This window comes from Hetaerina americana, unplaced genomic scaffold, assembly GCF_022747635.1.
Source record: "Hetaerina americana unplaced genomic scaffold, ioHetAmer1.1.p SCAF_9, whole genome shotgun sequence".
Lineage (NCBI taxonomy): Eukaryota > Metazoa > Arthropoda > Insecta > Odonata > Calopterygidae > Hetaerina > Hetaerina americana.
Window position 1 is genome coordinate 43154904 of NW_027287538.1, and position 23300 is coordinate 43178203.

The 23300-nt window shown below is 37.4% G+C and overlaps 1 protein-coding gene across 2 annotated transcripts in view; it reads right to left on the reverse strand.

Moving 5' to 3' along the window:
- Window positions 1–22594, reverse strand: part of LOC139698757 (BRCA2-interacting transcriptional repressor EMSY-like) — a 59013-nt gene extending 36419 nt beyond the window's left edge. Inside the window, exons 1-12 of one of the 2 annotated variants that reach the window (XM_071597662.1) lie at window positions 22393–22594; window positions 22145–22319; window positions 21818–21993; window positions 21115–21461; window positions 19133–19327; window positions 15086–15401; window positions 14388–14756; window positions 8910–9125; window positions 5292–5671; window positions 3331–3498; window positions 3109–3187; window positions 2911–3024 (exon numbers count right to left, since the gene is read on the reverse strand). In XM_071597662.1, coding sequence (XP_071453763.1) covers window positions 2911–3024; window positions 3109–3187; window positions 3331–3498; window positions 5292–5671; window positions 8910–9125; window positions 14388–14756; window positions 15086–15401; window positions 19133–19327; window positions 21115–21461; window positions 21818–21993; window positions 22145–22319; window positions 22393–22453 — 2596 coding nt within the window. In that variant the 5' untranslated portion in view covers window positions 22454–22594. The remainder of the gene's footprint in view (window positions 1–2910; window positions 3025–3108; window positions 3188–3330; window positions 3499–5291; window positions 5672–8909; window positions 9126–14387; window positions 14757–15085; window positions 15402–19132; window positions 19328–21114; window positions 21462–21817; window positions 21994–22144; window positions 22320–22392) is intronic. The other variant, XM_071597664.1, reaches the window with a different exon arrangement.
- Window positions 22595–23300: the final 706 nt, after the last annotated feature.

A 23300-nucleotide genomic window follows, 5' to 3' on the forward strand; every position in this document is an offset into this window, starting at 1 on the left:
TTTCGGAATAGGAACTAAAACTGATCTCACAAAGTCTTCCGGCCAGATTCCCTCCTCATAAATACTACGGATCAGCCCATATAGCCTCTTCCTCCCACATTTTCCCAAGCATTTCAAAAGTTCCACGGGAATGTTATCTACCCCCACGGCCTTATTTAGTTTCATCTCCCTTAATGCCCTTTCTATCTCATTGTCTAGTATGCCTGGACCTAAGCTATCTTCCTCTACGTCATGTTCCTTTTCAATGTCTAACTTTGTTGGTCTAAGCTCTTTACTATACAGGTCTTCTACATATTCCTTCCATCTCTCTTGGATCTTTCCTGCGTCAACTATTACCTTACCGGCCTTATCTCTAACTGCTATCGTTGATCTCCCTTTCTTACTTCCCGATAAAGATTTAACTATGCTGTAAAGCGCACCGATTTCCCCCTTCCTCTGCAGACTTTCCATATTCTCGCACTGCGTCTTCCACCATGCTTCTTTGGCTTTATTTGTTGCCCGCCTCAATTTATTGTTCAATTCTTTGTACTTCATTTTGCCTAATTCTGTATTTATATTCTTCCATTTTCGCCGCTCATCCATTTTTGTAATCATCTCATCCGTGATCCATGGTTTACGAGTCCTTTTAGCGTTAACGGTTCCAATAGTGTCTTTTGCCGCTTTAGACAACCCTTTTTTGATACATTCCCATTTTTCTTCAATAGTACTTAGCTCTTTACCGTCCTCCATGATTTTCTCTACCGCCTGTTTGTATTCCTTTCTTTTCAACCCATTTAATGCTTCTACATTCCATTTTCTAACTCGCCGCCCCTGCCTTATCTTTTTAAAACGTACGCTACATTTCATAACAACTAAATTGTGGTCTGAGTCCGCATCCGCTCCCGGGAAGCTGTGGGAATTTATCACACTGTTCCTAAACCTGTGTCTAACCAGGATATAATCTAGCTGATATCTTCCCGAGTCACCTGGCATTTTCCATGTATACCTGCGTCTTTTGTGGTGTCTGAACCAAGTGTTGGTGATAACTAACCCCTGTCTCCTGCAGAACTCAACTGCTTTCTCCCCGCGGTCATTCCTCGTGCCTAAACCGTAGTCCCCCACCTCATCACCATCTCTTCCTTCGCCTACTGTCGCATTCCAATCCCCCATCACTATCAAATGTTTCCCTGCAGGAACACATGCAATCATGTCCTCTAACTGATCGTATATCCTATCGACGTCTTCTTCCTTATGGTTGCTCGGTGGCATGTATACCTGGATAATAACTAAGTTCGTCGGTTCTGCTTTTATCTCCACTAGTAGTATTCTATCCGTTACCTGCTCTATGTTGACTACGCTTCTTCCTACCTCTTCATTTAATACTATGGCAACCCCTCGTTGGCTCTCGTCCCCACCGCTGTATATTATTCTATACTTATCACTCCAGTAATCCCCGCTATCTTTCCATCTCACGTCGCATAGACCTAAAATATCTATATTTCCCCTTTCCATCTCTCGCTTAACATTCTCCAATTTCCCCGTCCTCATCATTGTCCTAACATTCCACGTTCCTATTCTAACTAATTTGGTCTTCTTCTCCTGCGTCTTCTGTCCTGCTGCTGCTGGTTTTCCCTTGCAAGGGTTTCGTGGGATGACGACCGCGGAAGCCTTGCCTCCCCCGCTGCCGGGCACGACACACGGCCGATTGGGCCGAGCCCCGTGGTTGCCAGGACTCAAAATATCTCTATTGTCCATCACATTGTTCTTGGGAATGATAATTGAGGTGGTTTCCCGTTGCCTTCCTCAATAGTGTTTTTAACGTGACACCATCACTTACTGGCCGCCCCACTGGGGTCAGACGCCATTGCAGCCGCCTCACTGAGGAACAGACGCTGCGTGGACTACCTTTCGTCTGGCTCCTAACCTTCGACCTATCTGGCATGGGTGACCCTACCAGGAGCAATTTTTATTACTCCCGCCAGTACAGCTCTAGGGGTCATCGGAACGCACAAGCCCTTCCACCACGTCAAGGTTGTAGTCCGGGGAGGGGAATCCTGTATATACCTGAATGTAACTTTAAATAAGGATGGAAATTAGGATGAGTTTCAACCAAGGCATTTACAGCAGTACACTTTGTCATGAGAACATGGGGTAAAAAAGGCAGAAAACAAACAAAGCATTTTCCAGATCAATCACTAAAATATTGGTCTTCAATTATGATCTTAATCTTGTAGGACATATAAAACAAATAGAAAAATTGCAATGATTAGCAAATAGATTTGCTATGGGGAATTTCAAAAGGAAAGTAATGGTGAAAAATATGCCGAGTAAGTTATGCCAGGAGTCCCTAGAGTTGAGAAGGAATGAAGTGTGCCTGATAGGAGTACACAATACTAATATGGGAAAAGTGCTGGGCTAGATATAGCCTAAGAATTAAAATACCACGCTATACTGTCAGGAAGGACCATAAACATAAAATTAACCCTCCATAACAGATAACAAATATTGGTAAAAATTCATTTTTAATGGGATGTAGAGAAGTGGAACTCATTACCCAGAAAAATACTAGGAAAATTTTCAGTAAATGCACACATTTTTAAGAAGAGACTGAGATGTTTAATTAAATCTCTTTTCTCCTTAGATTCTGAGGCATATTTTTCAAATTTATACAATGCATAGCCTTATAGTTTTGTGTACACGAGAAACTGTGAGGATGTCATACTGAAATTATTTACGTTTTTCAGTTTATTTATGAATCCTAATCTTTATCATTTATATAGGGTAGGTTTCCAATTGTCTTTATTGTTTCAATTTTATTTACTATTTAAATTTCAAGTTAAATGAATTATATTTACATGTTTGAAATGCTACTAGTCAATCATGGGGTCGACTTGAAACAGTGAATGTTAATAATAATGATAATATTCTTACCTAATGTGACAACTCTTGTTTGAGAAATATTCATCGCTGGAGACGAGACTGGTTCAGCCACATGGCAAATTTCTTCAACGGCTTCTGCTCCAGCAGTACCCTCCACCAAATGTTCTGCAGTATTATTGCTATCTTCAGTACGAGTATTAACATTATTTACTCCATTTGTTAACAAATTAATTGACTCTGCATAAATACCTGAACTATGAAGAAGCTCATTGAGAAGGGAACTGCTGCCTATTTGCTCATTACTTAAGTCCAGGACAATAACATTTCCCTGTGATAATAATTAAATTTCCAAATTTATAAAAAGTAAGTAGTCACATTACCGTAAAAGAATGAAAATGCTGGCACATGCTACACTTTAAATTCTAAACTGATAACAAAATTCTAAATAACAAATAGAGCTATGAATTTTACCTGTGAACTTGATGCAGGCAGGTTTAAACCAGTTCCATTTTTGGCATTTAATGAGTTGTTTAATGTAGATACTGATGTATTATTAGATGAGGCTGGCCGTCTCTGAACAGTAATAGCTGTCATTGATGGGTTAATTGTTTTTCCCTTGAATACCTTACCTACAAATTCCTGAAAGAAAACTTAATGTATCACGGAATATGGCTGAAATAAAGTACATTAATGTTTCTAATTACACGGTGACATACAGTTAAGCCTTTCAGATTTGTTATTGGGTAGACAACATGAGATTTCTGAGATAAAATGATTTTAAATCTTAGATATGTAATATGTTTTAAGTGACAAATTTTCGATGTGTATATACATGGGTCATTCATCAACTTCTTAGAAATTCCAAGAGATGGCACTTGTAGTATCAGAAAGGCTTGCTTTTACTAAGTCTCATCTCTCACTCGAAAGCTGTTGAAGTTTCAGCTATATCCATCACATGGAGTAATTTCATAGTCAACTGACACAACAACCTTTTGTTTATTTAGAAAAATGGAAAAAATTAGTTTTGTGTGGTGATTAAGCTCTTCTATTTAAAAGGCTTGAAATAAAAAGAGGTTAAAGCCCATTAGCATGAAGTTCATGGCACATGTGCTACTGTGTTTGCGACTGTCTACAATTGGGTTATTGAGTTTAAATGTGATCATAAACGATGTGCATCATTTGGGACTTCCAGTGGAAGTGATTTCTACTGAAATGTTTGGCAAAATCCATGACATGGTATTGAGTGATCTATGACTCAAAAGTTCCTGAAATAATTGAAGTCAGAGGCATACACAAGTTATAGAGTTTTCAATTTTTTAGGGAAAATTGGGTGTGAAAAATATCTTGGCAAGATGGGCTCTGTGTTTGGTCTCAGTGGAGAATAAGAGCTATTGCCTGGTCAGTTTGGGGGTTAGTTTGGTGCTTTTCCATCACAATCCTGATGAGTTTCTGCATCAATATATAACTGTGGATGGAACATGGATACACTGCTTCACCCTAGAGATAAAGGAACACTTGAAACAGTGGGTTTCTAAATGCAATTCGACTTGGAAGAGGGTGAAGGCAGAGAAATCGGTCGACAAGGTGATGGTCACAGTTTTTTTGGGATGCACATGGAATCATCTACATAAATTACTTGCAATTGCATGCCTGTGCAGTTTTGATGGAGAAAATTAAGACATCGAAGTTCGAATTATTACAACATCCACTGCATTCACCAGATTTGGCCTCCGGTCATCGCCAATACAGATGCCTAATTAGTTGACCTTCCGAAATCCTACTTTTTGCATGGCTTAAAAAAGTTGGAGAAACACTGAGAAGTGTATCGAGCTCAAAGGAGATTATTTTGAAAAATAGAAAGAAGCCTACTCAAAATAATTTGATTTTCTATTTTCCTAAGGACTTATTGAATGACCTAAGTATCTTTGTCTTAACAGTCAATCACTAGTGGGAAGAAATAGGAGGGTTTGACCAGGGGAAGATACAAGGCTAAAGTACTGCGATGGACTATATTTAATTGTTAAAAGTGTAAAAACTTCATCAAAACCTCTTCGATCCACACAGTGTTTAAAATCCTCACTGAAGTTGGATCACCTGCAGATCAAAATATTCATATTGGAACTTTTCTTTCAATGAAACTTACTGGCTTAGGATTTTCTCAGGCAGTCACACTCAGGAGCCAGTAGTAGCAAGCAGTATTTAAATCTTCAAATAATCTTGCTTCTGTGACAAAACCCATGAACCCATGAAATTACTCTGATGGAGAATAAATACATTACAATTACAGATCATACTTTAAGGTCAAAACTGAATCCAGACAATGTAGATTCACAGCTCTACATTGGTATTGGTAAGAAGAATGGATGACAATTTCCAGTTATCCCACTGGAGGTTAAGGATCACTTAACTTTTGCATAATTCGTTTCACTTACTTTTGTTGTAGCCCCCAAAGAAACTCCACGGCAGAAAGTTGTGTTCCCTGAAGGACCCTTCTGTACCACAATGACATTAGATTTACCACATGTCCCCCCTAAGGATATTGCATTGGAAGAGGATGGGGGAACAGAGCTTGAGGCAGCACTTGAGGATGAGACAGGAACATTACATGATGTTACAGTGGCTGTCACAGCACGTCCTGTTTGGTGCATTATAACTGCAGTTCCGCCTGAACTTGCATTACTGGTGAGCTGGCTTGAACTACTGGAAGACACAGATGATGAGGAAGAGGAAGAGCTGGTCGATCTAACCACTGCTGTAGCATTCAGATTTATACGACTACTGCTGCCAGTTGTTATAGTCCTCGTCCCTAGAACTATAAAAGCGATGAAAGGTAAATCTAATTGGACATCAACATAAAACTAGAGACTGACTGCAAAATGCATATTTTAAGGAAAAGGTAAAAGAACGTTAATTACTGTATTTATTGGTATACATGTTCACCTTATTCAACAAATTTCATATACATATGCAGCTCCCACTATGTGAATTTAACCCTCTCCACAGAGAAATACAACACTTTGATGAAAATATGACATTGAACAATATTTAACAAAAATTGTACAATGAACTCACATATTTGTTTTGGTTAGTTTTTTCTGAAAATCTTTTGTCTCATTTATATAAAAAATTTAATTCATATTGTAGTTTTGGTTACTAACTTTACGAGATAATTGCCTTTAATTTGGGATGCCCACCTTAATGAATGGCTGATAGTCACTTAAAGTAGGAAGAGAGAGAGAGACAAAGTCATAATTTTGCAAAGCAGGAATTGAAACGCAAATAATTTCACCCATCATTTAAGCAGAGATTTTTCATAGAAAAAGGAAGAATTAATCATTTCAAGCACAAGTTTGTGATATGGTTCTATGATGAATAACATCAAAATAAAACTCTTTAATTCCATATATAAAATAAACTTCATTGTGACCTAGGTTTCTCAACTGTGTTTCCACTTTTTGAAACAGCCCTGGAATGCTCATAAGCTCTTCTGTCAAATTTTTCTCTAATACTGGAACAGTGGCAAATCTTTTTCCTTTGAGTGAGGTTTTCAGCTTGGGGAACAGGAAAAAGTCACATGGGGCCAGGTCTGGTGAGTAGAGTGGGCCTGGAAGTATAGCAGTCTTGTTTTTTGCTAAAAACTCATGATTTTTGAGAATAGAATGAGCTGGTGTATTATCGTGGTGAAAAAACCACTCCCGCTCCTCCAGAGTTCAAGCCGTTTTCACCTGATTGGGTGTTTCATAACTCCCACAGAATACTCCGTGTTGACTTTCAGGCCTATATGTATTAGTAAAACACAACCCCCTTTGCATAGAAAAAAACCAGTCAACATTACTATGATCTTCAAATGAATTTGTCGAGCTTTTTTGGAGTGGGTGTATGCTTCACCAATCCATTGTGAAGATTGCACTTTTTTTAAGCCAATTCCATAAACCCATGGCTTCTCACCATTTATAATCGTGAACAAGAAGATTTTATCATCTTCAGTTTATGACAGACTTGAACTTTATGTTGTTTCTGGTCAGCTGTAATCAGGCGAGGCATGAATTTGGTGGTGATTCGATGCATCTGCAATTTTTCAGTCAGGATTTCATAGCATGAACCAATCAAGATATTACACTCTTCAGTAAGTTCTCTGAAAATTACGAGGGTCATCCGGAAAGTAGTACCCGTTCGTGAAATAAAGACACAAAAGTAAATATTAACAAACATAAAAAATTTTATTTGAAAGAGGATACTTTAAACTACTTCTCAACATAATCTCCAAGCAAATTAAGGCATTTGTCATAACGTGTGACAAGTTTCTGTATTCCTGCTGCATAGTCCTTCGCCGCCAGCTCATTGAGATACGCGAGGGACCCATCTTGCACAAATTTTTGCATAATGCAGATGGTGTTTAACAATTTCATGAACAATTGTTCGAGAAACATTGGGAAAATGCTCACAGATGTCATCAATTGTGACGCGCCGATCGTTCCTCACGAATTCGTCAACTGAGCTCACCAGTTGGTCTGTAATGACAGACGGTCTCTCCGAACGCTCATCGTCGTGTGTGTTCCCCCTCCCCATGTTGAAGTTGCGACACCACCGCCGAACAGACGACTCGTCCATTACATTGTCTCCATACACCTCCTTTAATTGGCGATGAATATCACATGGGCGAACGTTTCTTGCATTGAGGAATTTAATCACTGCCCTCACTTCACAACTGGCGGCGTTCTCAATTTTTTTAAACATTGTAAACAATCACAGAAACAACACAGGCAATGCTAGCGTCACGCAACTTGGCTCAGAGAAGGCAGACAAGCCACTGAAGCTATCTGACCTCGTCCAGCGGCTACTCGCGTCGTCAGCACTTCATGCGGCACGAACGGGTACTACTTTCCGGATGACCCTCGTACATGTTGATTTGCACAAATGAGATAATTCAATTTTGTGATGTGAGGATCATCGGTCGATGTTGATGGTCTTCCAGAATGCTCGTCATCTTTCACTGATTGCCACCCCTTTTTGAACTGGGTAAAACACTCATAACATGCAGTACGTATCATAGCATCCTCACCATAAGCCTTGGTAATTAACTCAAAATTTTCCATGAAGGATTTGCAGAGTTTCATTCAAAATTTCACAGTACAATGGTGCTCCTTCAAAGAGCTCATTTTTGCTGATCTGATTTTTCACCACACTCCATGAACACCCCTTTACATAAATGACCATAACTAATCAACAAAACAAGATATCAGCAAAATAGTTGAAGGTAGTTATTCAGGAAATTTTTGCGGACACAATATCTCCAAGCGGTTTAAAAATAACCAAAGAGTCACTATTCATAAAGTTTGGGAACCTTTAGAACAGACTCTTGATGTTTTCCCTCCACCCTTTTCTTGTTTCCCTTCTCATTTTACCCAAACATTTCTGAGTCCCATTTAACCTACTCTCCAGGTACTGCGGTACGTACAAGTTGGGTAGGTAATGCATAGGGTAGTTATATGATCATTTATTATGGCATATTTCCACAAACTGAGATGATTCTTCACATTCAAAGGCGGTATCTCCAAGCAGAGATACATATCACATGAGATTATTAAGTTACCACTATTACAATATGATTACTTCCACAGCATTTTGATTTAAAAAATAATACAACAAATCCAACAAATAACCCAATACAATGACAAAATTGTAAACTTAATGAAATCTACTATTCATTTGTAACTACCATGCTAAGGGAATGTCATCCAGAAATTACATATCACCATCACTTTAATTTCAGTTCTCAGATCTGAGTTTATCATTACTTTCGCAAATCAATTTCTATTTTGTGCAGTGATGTCAATAAAATATTGCAGGGCTAAATGCGATGCATTCCTAAGTACTTATATGTTTCTGACTCAGGAAAAGGACAAAGAGTAGTTAGAAAAAATTTCTATTTTTTCGCCAATTTCCATAAAAAATTTATGCAACATAAAATTGAATTAGGGCAGACAGTCCTAATTCAGGGAATATCTTCAATACACAATGCATGTTTAAACCAAACTATTTGCACTCACCTGAAATAGAAGATGTGGGCAGATTCAAATTGGGAGAGGGTGATAAAACAGAAGTAGGAACTACTCGGCTGATAACTGACATTTGGGATGCTGTAGTAGTACTTGAACTGCCTGCATTGACTACATACAATGATGAACCTTTGGTTGGTTTGGGAAGTATTTTAGCCATGGAACCACCACTGTTGGCCACTCCGGAAATGGGAAGAATCTTCATTCCTGCAAACAATAGCTCTATTGAAGATCAAACAGTACACCAGTAATAACTACAGGGGGATCGGAATGGTGCCGTGGCTAATGCACTGGCTTCCCAACCTTGAGGGCCCTGGTTTGAAGCCCAGTGGCAGCAGATATTTTCAGTGGTATACTGATCCCTACTTGAGGTGCTTTGTGGAGAGCACTTTAGAGAGTAAATACGCCATCTGTCAGATGGGACATTAAGCTGCAGACTCCTTGGCACCTTTTGTTAAGAGTAGGCTAATACCTGGGTTTCTCTTCAACCTTCATCCTTTCCCATCAATCCCTAATGGTGCAAATGACCTCAGCAGTCAGCCACCTCCCCTAAAAACTACTACATTAACTACAGAACCTGCTCAGGGAGCTTCCACTGCAACTACTGGTTGCTGAGAACTCTTACCTAGACGAAGCATCAAGAGTGATTCTGGAGGTGAGATGAGTGAAATTCCTTCTGGGATCTCAACATTACCTAGGCAGTTTTGTAGCCCCATCTCACAAACATATCAACCAGATCAACTTTTAGTACAACTCATACGAAGGAATAACTCCCTTTAGAAATGCATTCTGGAAAATAATGAGAGTTGTCCCAGAGGGTCTCACATGTATGTTAATTATACAGCGACAACAATTCAGAAGTACAAGTAGAAAATGATTTCTCTGGATCATTTCTGGAAAAAAGCGTCAAGACAGGGTTTCATTATCTTGCCAATTCTAATTAACATTTTTAGGGAGTTGATGATAAAAAAGGCAACAGAAGGCGGGCAAGGAATGGAGAGGAGTTTTAAAAGTCCATTGGAGTTTACAGTTTTGAACTTGTGCCATGATGATACCACCTCACTCACTACTACTGAACAAGAAATAGTTAATCTTCTGGAAAGGATTAAAATAATAAAGTTAGAATCTTGCCTAATGTTAAACAAACCAAATGCTAGGTATTATGTTACCATGTATGCTATGTATTTGTAGTTGACTACACTCAAGAACTTCACCAACATTTAGGTGTGTTGCACAATATTGAACAAAAGAATTAGATAACCCAGTGTGGGGCCTGAATTAATAGTAAAGGAGGTTGAAACTGAAAGTGAAATGGTCGAGTGGAATAACAAAAGATAATGTAATCAGATTAATATGGATATGGGAAGATAATGTAAACCTAATCATTAGAGAAGTGAAGAAGAAACATCTGATGGATGCTCATATCTTACCAATTTTATACTTGGATGACAATGCTGGAAAATTAAGACTACATGTTGCAGAAGAATAGTCCTTTGAAATGAGATGCTGAAGGAAAATCCTATGGACACCCTGAACAGCACACCAAATGAACACATCTATAATTACAGGTTAAAATAGGTTCATGGAAATATAGTATTCCAGACCATTATGTAATTCAATTTTGTTTGCTGAAATTAATTGGCCACAACATGAGGAGAAATATAATTACACAAAGTAAAGTCAATGGCAAAAGATCTCGAGGCTGCCCAATAATATCATACCTGTATCAGGTCAAAAACCTCAGTGGGAAGTCAGCTGTTGAAATAATAAATAAAACAGTAGACTGAAGGGCATAGTATTCAACTGGCTGCCAATGCAACGTGAGTAATTCATGACTTTCAACATCAAATTGTGATATATGAGAGATAGAGAAAGAAATGTATTGAAATTAAATGAGAAAAAGGTTAGGGCTGACTCTATTTATCCATTTAAGAAGCATGCAACTACATAAAAGTAGTAAAAGCCATGAAGTCATACCTGCTAATGATTAAATGAAGGTAAACTGTCGATGAGATGAGAAAAAGCAGCAATAGTACATCAATATGAATAATAAGTCTAAAAAAAGTGTCACAGAACTGTTAAACTCCATGAGGAGGAATATAAATGTCATCCCAAAAGTGAAGATTAGAACAATACAACCACACAACATCAAAAACAACCACAACAAGCCTTCAAAGATACCATCCGCAGTTTTCCTGAGTTGTATAATGTGGAATGATGCCACAAAAGAAGTCATACGCATTGGGCGGTACTTCTTTCGACTGAAGCATTATATGGATCTTTGGCTTGTGCGGAATGGGGATAATTCTATAACCGATAATCACTGAGACTAGATGACAGGTATCAAAATATTTTCAGCAAAATTAAGAATTAATTTTCTTGCATTTACATCCTGTATATTGCACAGGCTTCAGCCCATACAAAGGAAAACTGACTAAATTTTTTTGATTCTGCTATCATGTGCACGCATCCATTGCTGATCTTACTCCCACTGGACTCATTTCAATATTGGGTTATGCAAAACTTGTGCACCAAATAAGGTTAAAGATGTAAAATTTGGGTTACCATGGCTACGGTAACCCACAACTTTCTTCATACCGATGAAAGGTTGAATATCACCTACTTCTTATGCCAAGGATTCACAAATTATCATCTTTGAACACCCATTAGTTGTCCAGACTTTGAAAGCATTACTTTGTAAAAGTGCAAACCAGACATGGTAATTAGATTATGAAAAATGAATTTTTATTTTTCAGATACCAATCAACCAGACACAATGCATTGTGAAAAAAATAACTCTTAATCCAATTTTTAGATCAAAAAAGGAGACTATCAATATGGATAAGTGGTGGATGGCTTGTCACCAGGAAGACATAAACAAAGTAGCATAATCAGTTGTTACGTAGAAAATAACTGTGGGAGTTTCATTATACACAGGCAATAGGATTTCTCTTTTCCTACATATGAGCCAGAAGCTGCCACACATTTGCTTGAACCAAGCGATGTGGACTTCTAAGGCCTGTCGCTGCTGGGATCTTTGCAGTGAATATCTTAAGATGGACATATAGGTTCATATGAGGGAATCAGAAAGGCTAGTTCAGAGTACTGTGGAGAATATTACCCATATTTTTAACCTTAAAACAGCGCCAACAATTGAGCTTTGCCTTGTCGCTTGGTACACATTATGAATCAAACCACAACTGCTAACTAATTCTTCAGTAGCATGTCTTAAAATTATTTGGTTAGGGTAGAAAAAATATTCAGAATGGATTCAAAAGAGAGAACCGGCTTCAAAGAAGGCAAAGACTGTTTCATCTGCAGGCAAGGTCATTGGTTTTTGGGGATGCGCGTAGGATAATTTTCATTGACTATTTTAAAAGAGGAAAAACTATCAATGGCGAGTATTGTGCAAACTTATTGCAACATTTGAGGGATGAAATCAAACAAAAGTGGCCGCATTTGGCTAAGAAGAAAGTGGTGTTTCATCATGACAATGCACCAGCTCACAAATCTGTTATTGCAATGGCCAAAATTCGTGAATTTAAGTTTGAATTGCTATCTTATGCACTCATTTGCCAGATTTACCCCACTCTGATTATTTTCTGTTCGCAAACTTGAAAAAATGGCTTGGTGGTCAAAGATTTCCTAACCATAAAGAAGTGATGTCGGCAGTTAATGGCTATTTAGAGGAGCACGACAGTGCTTATTATAAAAAGGGTATCGAACGAATTGAACATCGCTGGGAAAAGTGTACATAGCTGAAAGGAGATTATGTTGAAAAATAATTATATTTTTTTCCAAAATTTTTCTGTTTTCTTTGCTGGGTTGGGTACTTCTGGGATTACCCTTCTATACATGGAAGTCATTTAAATTTGAGGAATAAGATCAACTTTGTAAAATTCATAAAAAATGTATTAACATGGTACTTTTAAAAACTTTTTTGTGAATTTTATAAAGTTTATCTTGATCCTCAAAGTGAATGCTCGCAAGGTTGAGCCAGATACATGATCTGATATCAATTTATTTAAAACTACCTATTTCCTACAGTGTTCTGAGATTGAAAATGTTGGTAATAGGTCATTCCATTGAATATGTATGGGATGGGAAAAGTAAATGAACCTATGGGAAAAATAAGCGCAAAAGGAATTAGGTAACCATAAACTACAGAAGAAATATTGAAAACAGTGAAATGCCCTGAAATTTTGGTGAAAAGAAAGGTGCAATGTGGATCAATCAAAGATACAAGGAAAAGTGAACTTACAAGAGGTGGGCCAGGTCCACAGACAACATAGTTCATTGAAATTTGGCATGTAGTTATGTTTCACTCAATTCCCTGATCACACTTTTGTGTAAAGACAGCCAATAGTTCATGAGATAATTACATTTAAACACAGCAAAAACAATGCAGATGACAGATAATTCATATTATTCTGTTCAAGAGAGGTAAGCATTTGATGCAGAGTAACATTCTTGCCTATTATAAGGTTCAACTACTACAAGCACAAGTTAATTGCTGCCTCAGGTATAACTATTTATCTTCATAATGCTTTATTATTTTTAATGTTGCTATTAAGCTCAGTATTATTTGTTGCAATTTTATTTTTTCTATCTTTTGGATGGCAAATTTGAGCTTCGTATATTGTTTTTTTTTGCATTTTTGGTCATTTAAAAAAATCATTCTATACATTTGTATCTTTATTAATATATATATCATTTTCCTTCTCATATCTGCTTGAGTATCTCATTGCTATCTTGAGGAAGGAGAAACTTAAACGTACTCCGAAATGTAAGCCATGTATCATTTACCACGAAGTGAAATATTTTGTCTTGTGTCTTCCAAATGCAACTACATTATTATAACTGCAATATAACTTAATGAGTTTGATTAAAATCCAAGCCTTGATACGCAACCAGTTACATGTAAATTTTCCTTCCAATACTTAACTATGCTTTTTATTAAAATCCTGTCCTTAAAGTAGCATGAATTATTTTTCCCAGATAGATGGATGGGTGGCGATTTCTCTGGCTGGATTCAAGGGAGGGGAATCTCAGGAAAGGCCAAAGGTAGTTGGCTCCCAGCCTTTGCGGAGTGCACATCGTTTGTGTGTATAATTTAATGTTTTTAATTAGGAGTTTCTTAACGTTGTAAACTCGTACAAATTAGTCAAATGTAACACATGCATGCAGCATCTAATAAAATTCTTAAGGTGCCAGTGTATTTCCTTAAATTTTCTTTATTTTATCCTAGTTGGTTGAAAAACTGTCAGGTTCCTCACATTTTTCCTAAATTGCAAACACACTGTAATTAATTGAAGTTAAATTGTTCACCTTTTACATTTCTAAGAGCCTGTTATGAATGCAAAGATATTAATGACTGTAATTAACCAACACTGTTGAATCAAGTGAAGAGTGTTTACTGGGCAGTAAAGTAAATTTAATCTCTTATACACAAAATAAAACTCAACTCACCTCCTGTAGTTTTTCCCAGGGCTGACATAGTGCATCCACTACTTTCCTGTTTCACTGCATGCACCCCTAGTAAAGATTTAGATTTTTGCTGGACAGTGATTCCAGTGGTTCCACCACATGTTAAGGATTGGTGCAAGGGATGGTGTGTGTTAGGGGTCACTGGTATGACAATAGGGCCTGTCCTTGGTCTACTTATTCCTCCTATGCTTACACTTTGAGGCTTGGGCCTTAACTTATGAACCACATTGCTCGCTGTTGTGCTACTGAAGTTAGATGTTCCAGATCCAAGGATGCTCACTGCGTTACCAGACAAAGAACCAGTTGACCCTGATGAAATATATGCCGCTGTCGGAACACCATCAATGGAGACTGCAAAGCAAATGGGAATATGCAATTAATCAAACAGTCAATTTTCAATAGATTAAATATAACTTTATAAACCACTTGGCAAAAAACAACCAGATTGACAGATATTCTCGCTAAACCTCCTACACACTAAGTAGCTACTTCCAGCTTTTATCATGCAAATAAAAATAACTGGTAAGGCAACTCTTAAGTGAGTATTACTCAATGATGTTAATCATGAATATTTAAACAACCATTATTTTGATAAATCATCATTTCCAATTGAGAATGTGATACAGCAAGCAATGATATTAATATCATTGGTGGTTAATCGCAAAAATGGAAAGTGCTACCTGTGGTTGCAGTCATGTTGCAGTCTGAATTATTTCTGGAACCAGATCCTACAGAATTCTCATTTGATGAGCCTGTTGAAATGGTAACCACTGTCCCTGATTGAGTAGATGATTGCCCACTACCGCTATTTATAATATATGAGGTTGGACCCCTGGAATGAGCTGATGAAGATGAAGAGGTTGCCGTGATCGTGGCAGAGGAGGATGATGCCGATGATGAGGCTATAGAGGTTACAGTTTTCACCATTGGGACACTGAGGGATCGCTGAAGTATACTTGGTGACCCACAAGATCCTGAACTTGACACAATGATTACCTGAAGGAAAAAAGAATACATCCAATGCACAAATCAGTAAAAAGATGTTTAATGGCAAACGACTTAACTTCAAAAGTCTACAGCTAAACATACATAGTTCAGCGTTTCCTGAGATACTTCGTCATTTTTTAGGCTCAGGAAAACCTAAACTGGCTTACAGTCTAGTTGAAAAATAAGGGGACTTTTCATGGGTAAATAATTCAAAAAACTGCTAGCAAAAGTTAAAGTTATCTGCTTTAAGCATACATTCTAAAGTAAAACACTTATCAAAGATTCAGGCTTCATTGAAATATTTTATAATATTTTTATTTATTCAGACATGGTTATTTCTTCATATATCTCTACTGTACAATTTGCTGTTGATTTGATTATATGGTTTCTGGCTCAACTTTGTTTCTGGCTCAACTTTTGCTCATTAAAAGAAGAAATAAATGTATTTTTCCACTGTTCTTTATTTTGGTACAATTAATTTCAACACTTAGGCATCAACATCAGGTACAAATTATCCAAGTTGCAGTCTATTAATATACCATTTTTGTGGGGGAATGTAAGAGAGAAGTAGAAGGGGGGGCAAGAGGAGGGGTTGTAATCGGTGTTGATGGGAAGGAGGAGAGGAGTATTACGCATCAGGAAAGGCGATCAGTGGGGTTCACAGTCGAGGGGCGGAGGAAGGAAAGGGATGCTTCCAGGCTTGGGCAGAGGCATTCAAACAATAAATCCTTGACCAAATAACCCTTTTTCGAAGTCTTTCTGATTTCAAGTTCTTCCCACTTGTCCATCTTCCTTCCTTTGTCCATTTGGTGTATTAGTTTTGGGTTGAAATCACTCCCATGGTTTTCTTCCCACAGATGCTGGGCAAATTGAGATTGCGCAAGGTAACAATTCCTAAAACAGCATTTATGTTCCTCCGCTCGTGTTTTCAATGACCTACCAGTTTGGCTTAGTAGATAGCACTGCAGTCCTTACAAGTTAATTTATAAATGCCACTTTTATTTTGTTTTTCCACTTCGTCTTTCGTTGTGTTCATGAATGATTTTTCATTATTCACATTGTAAAAACCTATCCAAAATTGTTCCCGAGGGAAGAGGTTGGCCAACTTTTGTGAAATCAATCCATAATAAGGAAGTCTACACCATTTGTAATCTTTTACATCCATATTAACTTGTTTAAACAAAAGATTGCTTGTTCTACGGGAGCGTTTTCTGTGTAGTATTTTTTCTTTAATGTTGGCACAACTGTGAATAGATGCCAAGTGATATTGCTAGCCATTGCATCCAGCAGTTTGCTGTAGGATGTCATTTGGTGCCCTGGTGTCTGCGTAGTTAGGAATAGGAAGAAATCATATAATGTGCAGTGATTAAATTCCACGTAAAAGATGGTGTCATGCCGATCAAAATTAGAGGACTGCAACTGTGTATGGGGACTCTTTTTCAATATCCACAGCTATGAAACTGGCGGCCATGAAAACCTCCAAGATGATTCATGCAAAGAACATCCATAAACTGCAACCACACCAGAAATCATTGAAAAAGTGTACAATTTGAATTTGGAAGATTGTTGTACAGAGGATCGTGGAATTCCTAATACTGTAGGGATATCAAAAGAACGAGTCAGCAACAATAACTGGGTACTGAGTACTATTCTAACCTTCTTACGAAACTAGATGAAAAAAACTTGTGAAAGCAGACCTGGCTTTCAAAGGATATAAACCATTGTTCATCAGGCCTTTGCACCTTCCTACTACAGTGGTTTGGCATTGAGAAAATTGTGGGATTTGCATTATTTAGTGCTGGAACATCCACCCTATTCCCTGAATTTTGCTCCCTTGGACTTCTAACTCTTCCGAAAACTCTAAAGTTTCCTCACTGGCCAATATTTTCCATCCAATCAAGAAATGATTGCAGCTGTAGACAAGTACTTTGCAGCACTCATGAAAGAACACCAAAGAGATGGGATAATGGCACTGGAACACCACTGGATGAAATGCATTAATATTAAAGATGATTGTTGAAAAATAAAACATTTTTGAAAACATAAATTGTCATTATCATCATCAGGCCAAGAACGTTCAGAAAATCCTCATAAGTGAGGCAACTAGAACAAATGATGAAATGTAAAACCTCTGTATCTACAATATCAAAATCCAATCTCATGGGGATCCGGATTGGTGCGGTGGCTACCGTACTGGCTTCCCACCCAGAGGGCTTGGGTTCCGATCCCAGCAGTGTTGAATATTTTTCAGAGATATCTCGATCCCTAATTCAGGTGCTTTGTGGAGGGCACTTTGAGTGAGTACGCTGTCCGTTGGATGGGACGTTAAGCTGCGGACCCCTTGGCACCTTTCATAAAGAGTAGGCTCATGCCGGTGCCAGGTTTCTCTTCACCCTTCATCCTTTCCTGTCCATTCCCTATGGTGCAAATGACCCCAGCAGTCGGTCGCCTCCCCTTAATATTACTACTACTCCAACCTCATTACTGCATAATTGATGTGCAATAAATAATCTATAAATTTCACATTATATTGCACTCTCATTAGGATGTTCCTTGGTGGCACAGGCATTTATTCATTCTCAGGCCTCAACCCACGTAAATAATCATGGTCAAGACGTTCTGGTTACCTCTTTCACACAATTGATAAAAGTAAAATTTGTCTGTCACTAAGTAGAGACCCAAGCAGCCGGTAACCGGTTGTTTTGTTTAATCATGTTCAATATTATTTAAGTGGCATGAGGTAGAAAAGCTAACCCAAATGAATCCTTCAGAACCCCGGTTCTTTGGGTTACCCAAGATTCACAAACCAGGATTTCCGATTAGACCCGTGATTTCTAACGTAACAGCCCCCAACCACCTGTTAGCGAGAAGAGTAAACGACATATTTAGAGAGCATTCAAAATTTGAAGCAAAATACGGTGTCCGTAATTACATTGACTTTATCAACCGTGTTTCCAAAGTGACTATCCCCAACAAGTGCTTCCTAGTGTCCTTCGATGTATCCAACCTCTTCACCAGTGTGCCGCCTAAAGAAGCTATAGACATTGCAGAAACCAAACTTATCCAGAATTCTGTGCCTTACCCAGTTATCTGTGAACTAATCCAACTGCTACAGACATGTGCTTCGCAAAATTATTTTAAATTTAACGGAAAGTATTTCAAACAGGAATCAGTAAATTATGGAATCCATATGCATATGGAACACACTGCAAAGTCATTAAAACATTGATTTGTTAAGTGTAAACAACAGAGGTATTGGGGAAGTATTCAAACAAAACATACACTTACAGCACCTATTCTTAAGTTATGGTATCCACATTACAACTGAAACATGCCATTGAAGGTCAACCTTAGTTTGCAAAACTTTACTAGTAGATAAGTTCAGAATTCCATTAGCATTCAAACATTGACCAGCAAGAGTCCATTATATTTTCAAAATGTAACCTTTATGAAACTCATAAGTCCACTTAATGACCATGTTTCGTGTATGCTACAATACTTGTCAAGATGATGCTTAAGGGGCTAACATTTTCAAAGTTTCACATAAAGTCACATAACTAACTGCCAACACTTAAAATATATATAAACCAGAATGGTCAACCTAGAAGGAAAATTGTATTCTCCCTCCCTAAGAATTCAAAGATTTGTTCCTCATGGATCTAAACAAATAAAAAAATTAGCATTTTGGAAAAATTACAAAAATTCCTAAGAAGTATACTTGAACCTTGTAATAGAATTACTTTTTGTGTGGTTCCAGATGATGTAGTGTGTGATGCTGTGGATGTTGGCCAAGTAGTCGTGGATGTTAGAGTGATTTTCACGGGGACAGGGGCAGATGAAACTGTTAATACACGTGATGAATTGGAAGACACACTAGTTGAAGTTACTGATGTTGACTGGCAACTGGTAGAAACTGCAACCACTGGTGCTGGTGGCTGAAACATAGAATTCATAATTTTAAAGTGTGTGATAATGATGAAATTGATGGCAATTGTTTGACATTTTAGTCAGGAGTTAATGATAGTGTACATGGAAGTTGGGGTGCAGACCTGATTCTGAATGAGTGTGCTAATATGCATTTAGGGAAACATGAACTAGAATCCCACAGATTGCTCTGGATTCATATGAAAGTTGGTATTGTTAGAATTTTTATTGTAGCTCATACCTAGCTATACATCAGTGGGTAGAGCATGGATCATTAGTTCTTGGAAAATCAAGAGAAATTTTTAATGGGTGGCCCTGATAATAGAATCATATAAATGTGTATGTACAGGTACCTGTATTATTACATAGCATGATTCTAAAAAGTAAGATGCCACTTGGTGACCCTCAAGTATATAATGCGTTAATTGCCGAGTGTGGGCATTAAAAAGAGGTTTTGTTTAATCATGATTTCTGCATAAATTTATTCTCTTGTATATATGGAAAGAATGATAATAATTGTAAGAGTATTGTTGATTTTGTAGCTTATGATGAGAAACTTTACCTTTTGTATGTTTCTTTCATTTCAAATGTTACACACTTAACAATGAAAAATTTACATCAACTTGATCAAGATTTAAAAGCCAAGAAAATCAAATTCATTTTATAAGTTGAGCAAGAGGGAATAACTTCCTTTTCTGAAGATGTTAATCATAAAAAAACAAAATGGAACACTGCGAAACACATTATATAGGAAACTGATGATAATGCCATACAGTCAAATGACTCAGCTACTGAAAAGGCATACCAAAAAAAAACCCCAATGGAAAGTAGCCACTCCAACCAATGTTCGAAGGGAAAGCCAAAGAGACCTCTGCAGAGACTATGGCCTCCAAATCATTCAAGCAGAAAATTACAGTTTTAAATAAAATTTTTATACTGAGGTCTCTCCACTGCCAGTGCCCACTAGCACTCAATGGTTGTGTACAAATATGTGATGCATACATGTAAAAATTTGTTATTTTGTACTATCTCTGCAGCAATCATTATAAGTCTTTCGTTGATAACGTGATGAGAATTGATCAGTAAACATGGGTTATCATCCGTAGAATAAGCATCATGTAGTCAAAAAAGCTTTACATCTTTATGAGCTGTGAAACCTTAATTAAGAATTAAGCTGGAATTAGTTTCATTTCAAATATAAACAACTTATTTTCTAAATGCATCCCATATTTTGACCGAAAGAATGTCTAACAGAATGGTTATCAATATTCCAATGGTGTAGGGCTCTTCACATGGCTTTCAAATTGAATTATAATGCCACAACTACTGGTATTCAGAAATGATTCTCAGTTTAAGATTTCTGCACACCAGGATCCACGTCAACATAATTCCAATGAAAAAATATAACATATCCCATACATATTGCAATAACTGTATTAGCTAAGTCCACATGAGCATGAAACTACATCTGAGCTTTTCAGTTTCTCCTCACATAGTAGTTTTGTTTTCTACTCAAATAATCTTTCCGGCATTAGTTATGGTAAGAAATATCAATGCATGTTTCTCCCCTTACATAAAAAAGTCTCCACATCTTTTCCCCTGGGAAAGCTAGCACGGTCACTCAATACTGGAAGATACAGGTTAGATTGTTGGTGAACTTTGTCCACTGAAGACACAACAAAAATGGGAAACAGAAAAACTAAGCCATTAAATGCAGAGGAAGTATGAGAACTTCACAACACCTTTAAAAAGAAAAGAAGCTCAATGATTGAAGCAACAAAATCAATGAAGCAATCACCTTAGATACTGATGGAGTACTTGGTGCAGTTGACACTGTTGGGGGTGGTGGAACTGATGCGGCAACAGAAGATGACACCTCGGCTTCTCCCACGGGTGAAGGTTTTATCTTCTTATTACTACACTTCTCTTTGGTCTCCTCTTCACCTTCTTCATCAAGCTCCCTTTTAATGCTGATATCAGGGACAATAGTTACATTATCTGTTGGAGTCTCATCATCCACTTCTGGTTTCTGGGCTGTGTTTTCAGATTGTGCCTGAGAGGGCTGCAAAGGACTGCCCTGTGGGGCTATACTACCCTCAGAAACCACCGGTTCCATTGATCTTGATTCTGGCATAGTATTTGATCCTGAAATTTTTATTTAAGAATTTCCCATTTCAGTCTGAAATCACAGCTTTTGAAAAACTATGCGCATTCTTTAAAAAAACATGGCATAAGTGATAATCGAGTGGACACCATGACATTCTCATCAGATTAGATAGAATGATTTCAAAATATATAAACCGTGAAACGTAACTTCTTAGACTAAGCAAACTTCATAGCAGTGAGATAGGATGCCAGTTAATAGACCGTTAACTTTAAATATGCATTAAATTCAACGTTTATTAAGCAAAAAATGTCGGAGGATAACCACACAAAAATATAAAAATACATGTATTAAATAATAATTATTTTTCGTGGAAGAGGGAAAGAGTAACATTCACCTGGAAGCTTAGCAGTGGCAGCAGGAACAGGGAGGCGGGCATTGCCCGCTGCAGTTAGATTTGCAACGCTGTTAGCAAGAACAGTGAATGCAGTTTGAGGAACAAGCCGAGGCATCAAAGGAACCAATCGGCGACCTTCAATGGCCCATTCGGTGCTCGTATCAGGTCCTGCCATACTATATTGAAAAAATACAATTATTAGGTCTTTCACCATCAAAGAACCTGAAGGCTACGAAATAACACAACAATACTGAAATATATTAATAAGTATATTTTTAAGAAGAAATTTAGCGTCATAAAAACCCACACCATAACAAAATACTCAACTGTTCGGCTATAGTTGCCAGTTTCTCATCATTGACTGCTCTTCTCACTTCAGCACGATGTCTTTCCATAGATATATTCAATTGGGAAGAAATTTCTTTTAGAAGACTCTTCTTTTCCTTGGTCAAAGCTCCTTGTGCACGAAATACGGTTATAATGGAAGCATACGCCTCAAGTTCTAAAAGCAATGGGTACGTGTTAACAGACATTCTTCGCAAGCCACTGGTTAGTTCAAATTCAAGACGACTTACCTAATCTTCTGAGAATACGTTTGCATTCATCCCGAGACATATCAAGTAGCATCGGCCACATTATGCCGTAAATGCTTAACAGCTCTTTGCAACGCCAATACAAAATTCTTATACAGGAGTTTATATTATCTTTGAACAAAACTATTTCCAACGAAAATGGCAGAATTTACAATGATAATAATTAAGCATAATATTTCACTTCACACTGTAAGACATATAAATCCCACTGGAATACATTATTAACATTTACACCTTGTATTTTTATTGCCGCTTCAACCACGGCGCTCACGTACGTCAATTTTTTGACAAAAGAATGTAGAATAACAAAATTTAATACATCTTTAACGCCTTCGGTGTAATTGCTGAATGAGCGAGAAACATTGTATTGATTTTTAAAAAATGATGTCACTCGTCGCACCATTTTGTACTAGTACTTTTGTGCTTAACAGTAATTTCGAAACATTTTTACGTGCTGATCAACATGTCGTTCTGCGCATTACAAAGTAAATCTACAATATGAAGTCTAAACAATGGTGCGGTTATTGTTGTACATTACTTTGATAATGGATGGAAATAACCACGATCTATGATTTTTCAATCATTAGATAAAAATAGTAATCGTACTTGTCGTCTCCATTATCTTTTCCAAGAAAATTTAACAAATGAGTAATGAAATACTTTCTCCTTGGCGCACTAATTTGAACAATCGTGTTGATTGCATTCATCTACTCTTACGCAAAATATCTTGCGCAAAAATCATTGATCTTTAAATATTTTGAAACTTTGATGGACTGGAAATGAAGAATTTCAAATTATAAATTTAGTTTTAAAGTGTATCAACCTAACGTGGATCATATGAAACAGCAGGAACTTTGCCGTAGTCTGATTCCGAGTATGGCATTGGATTA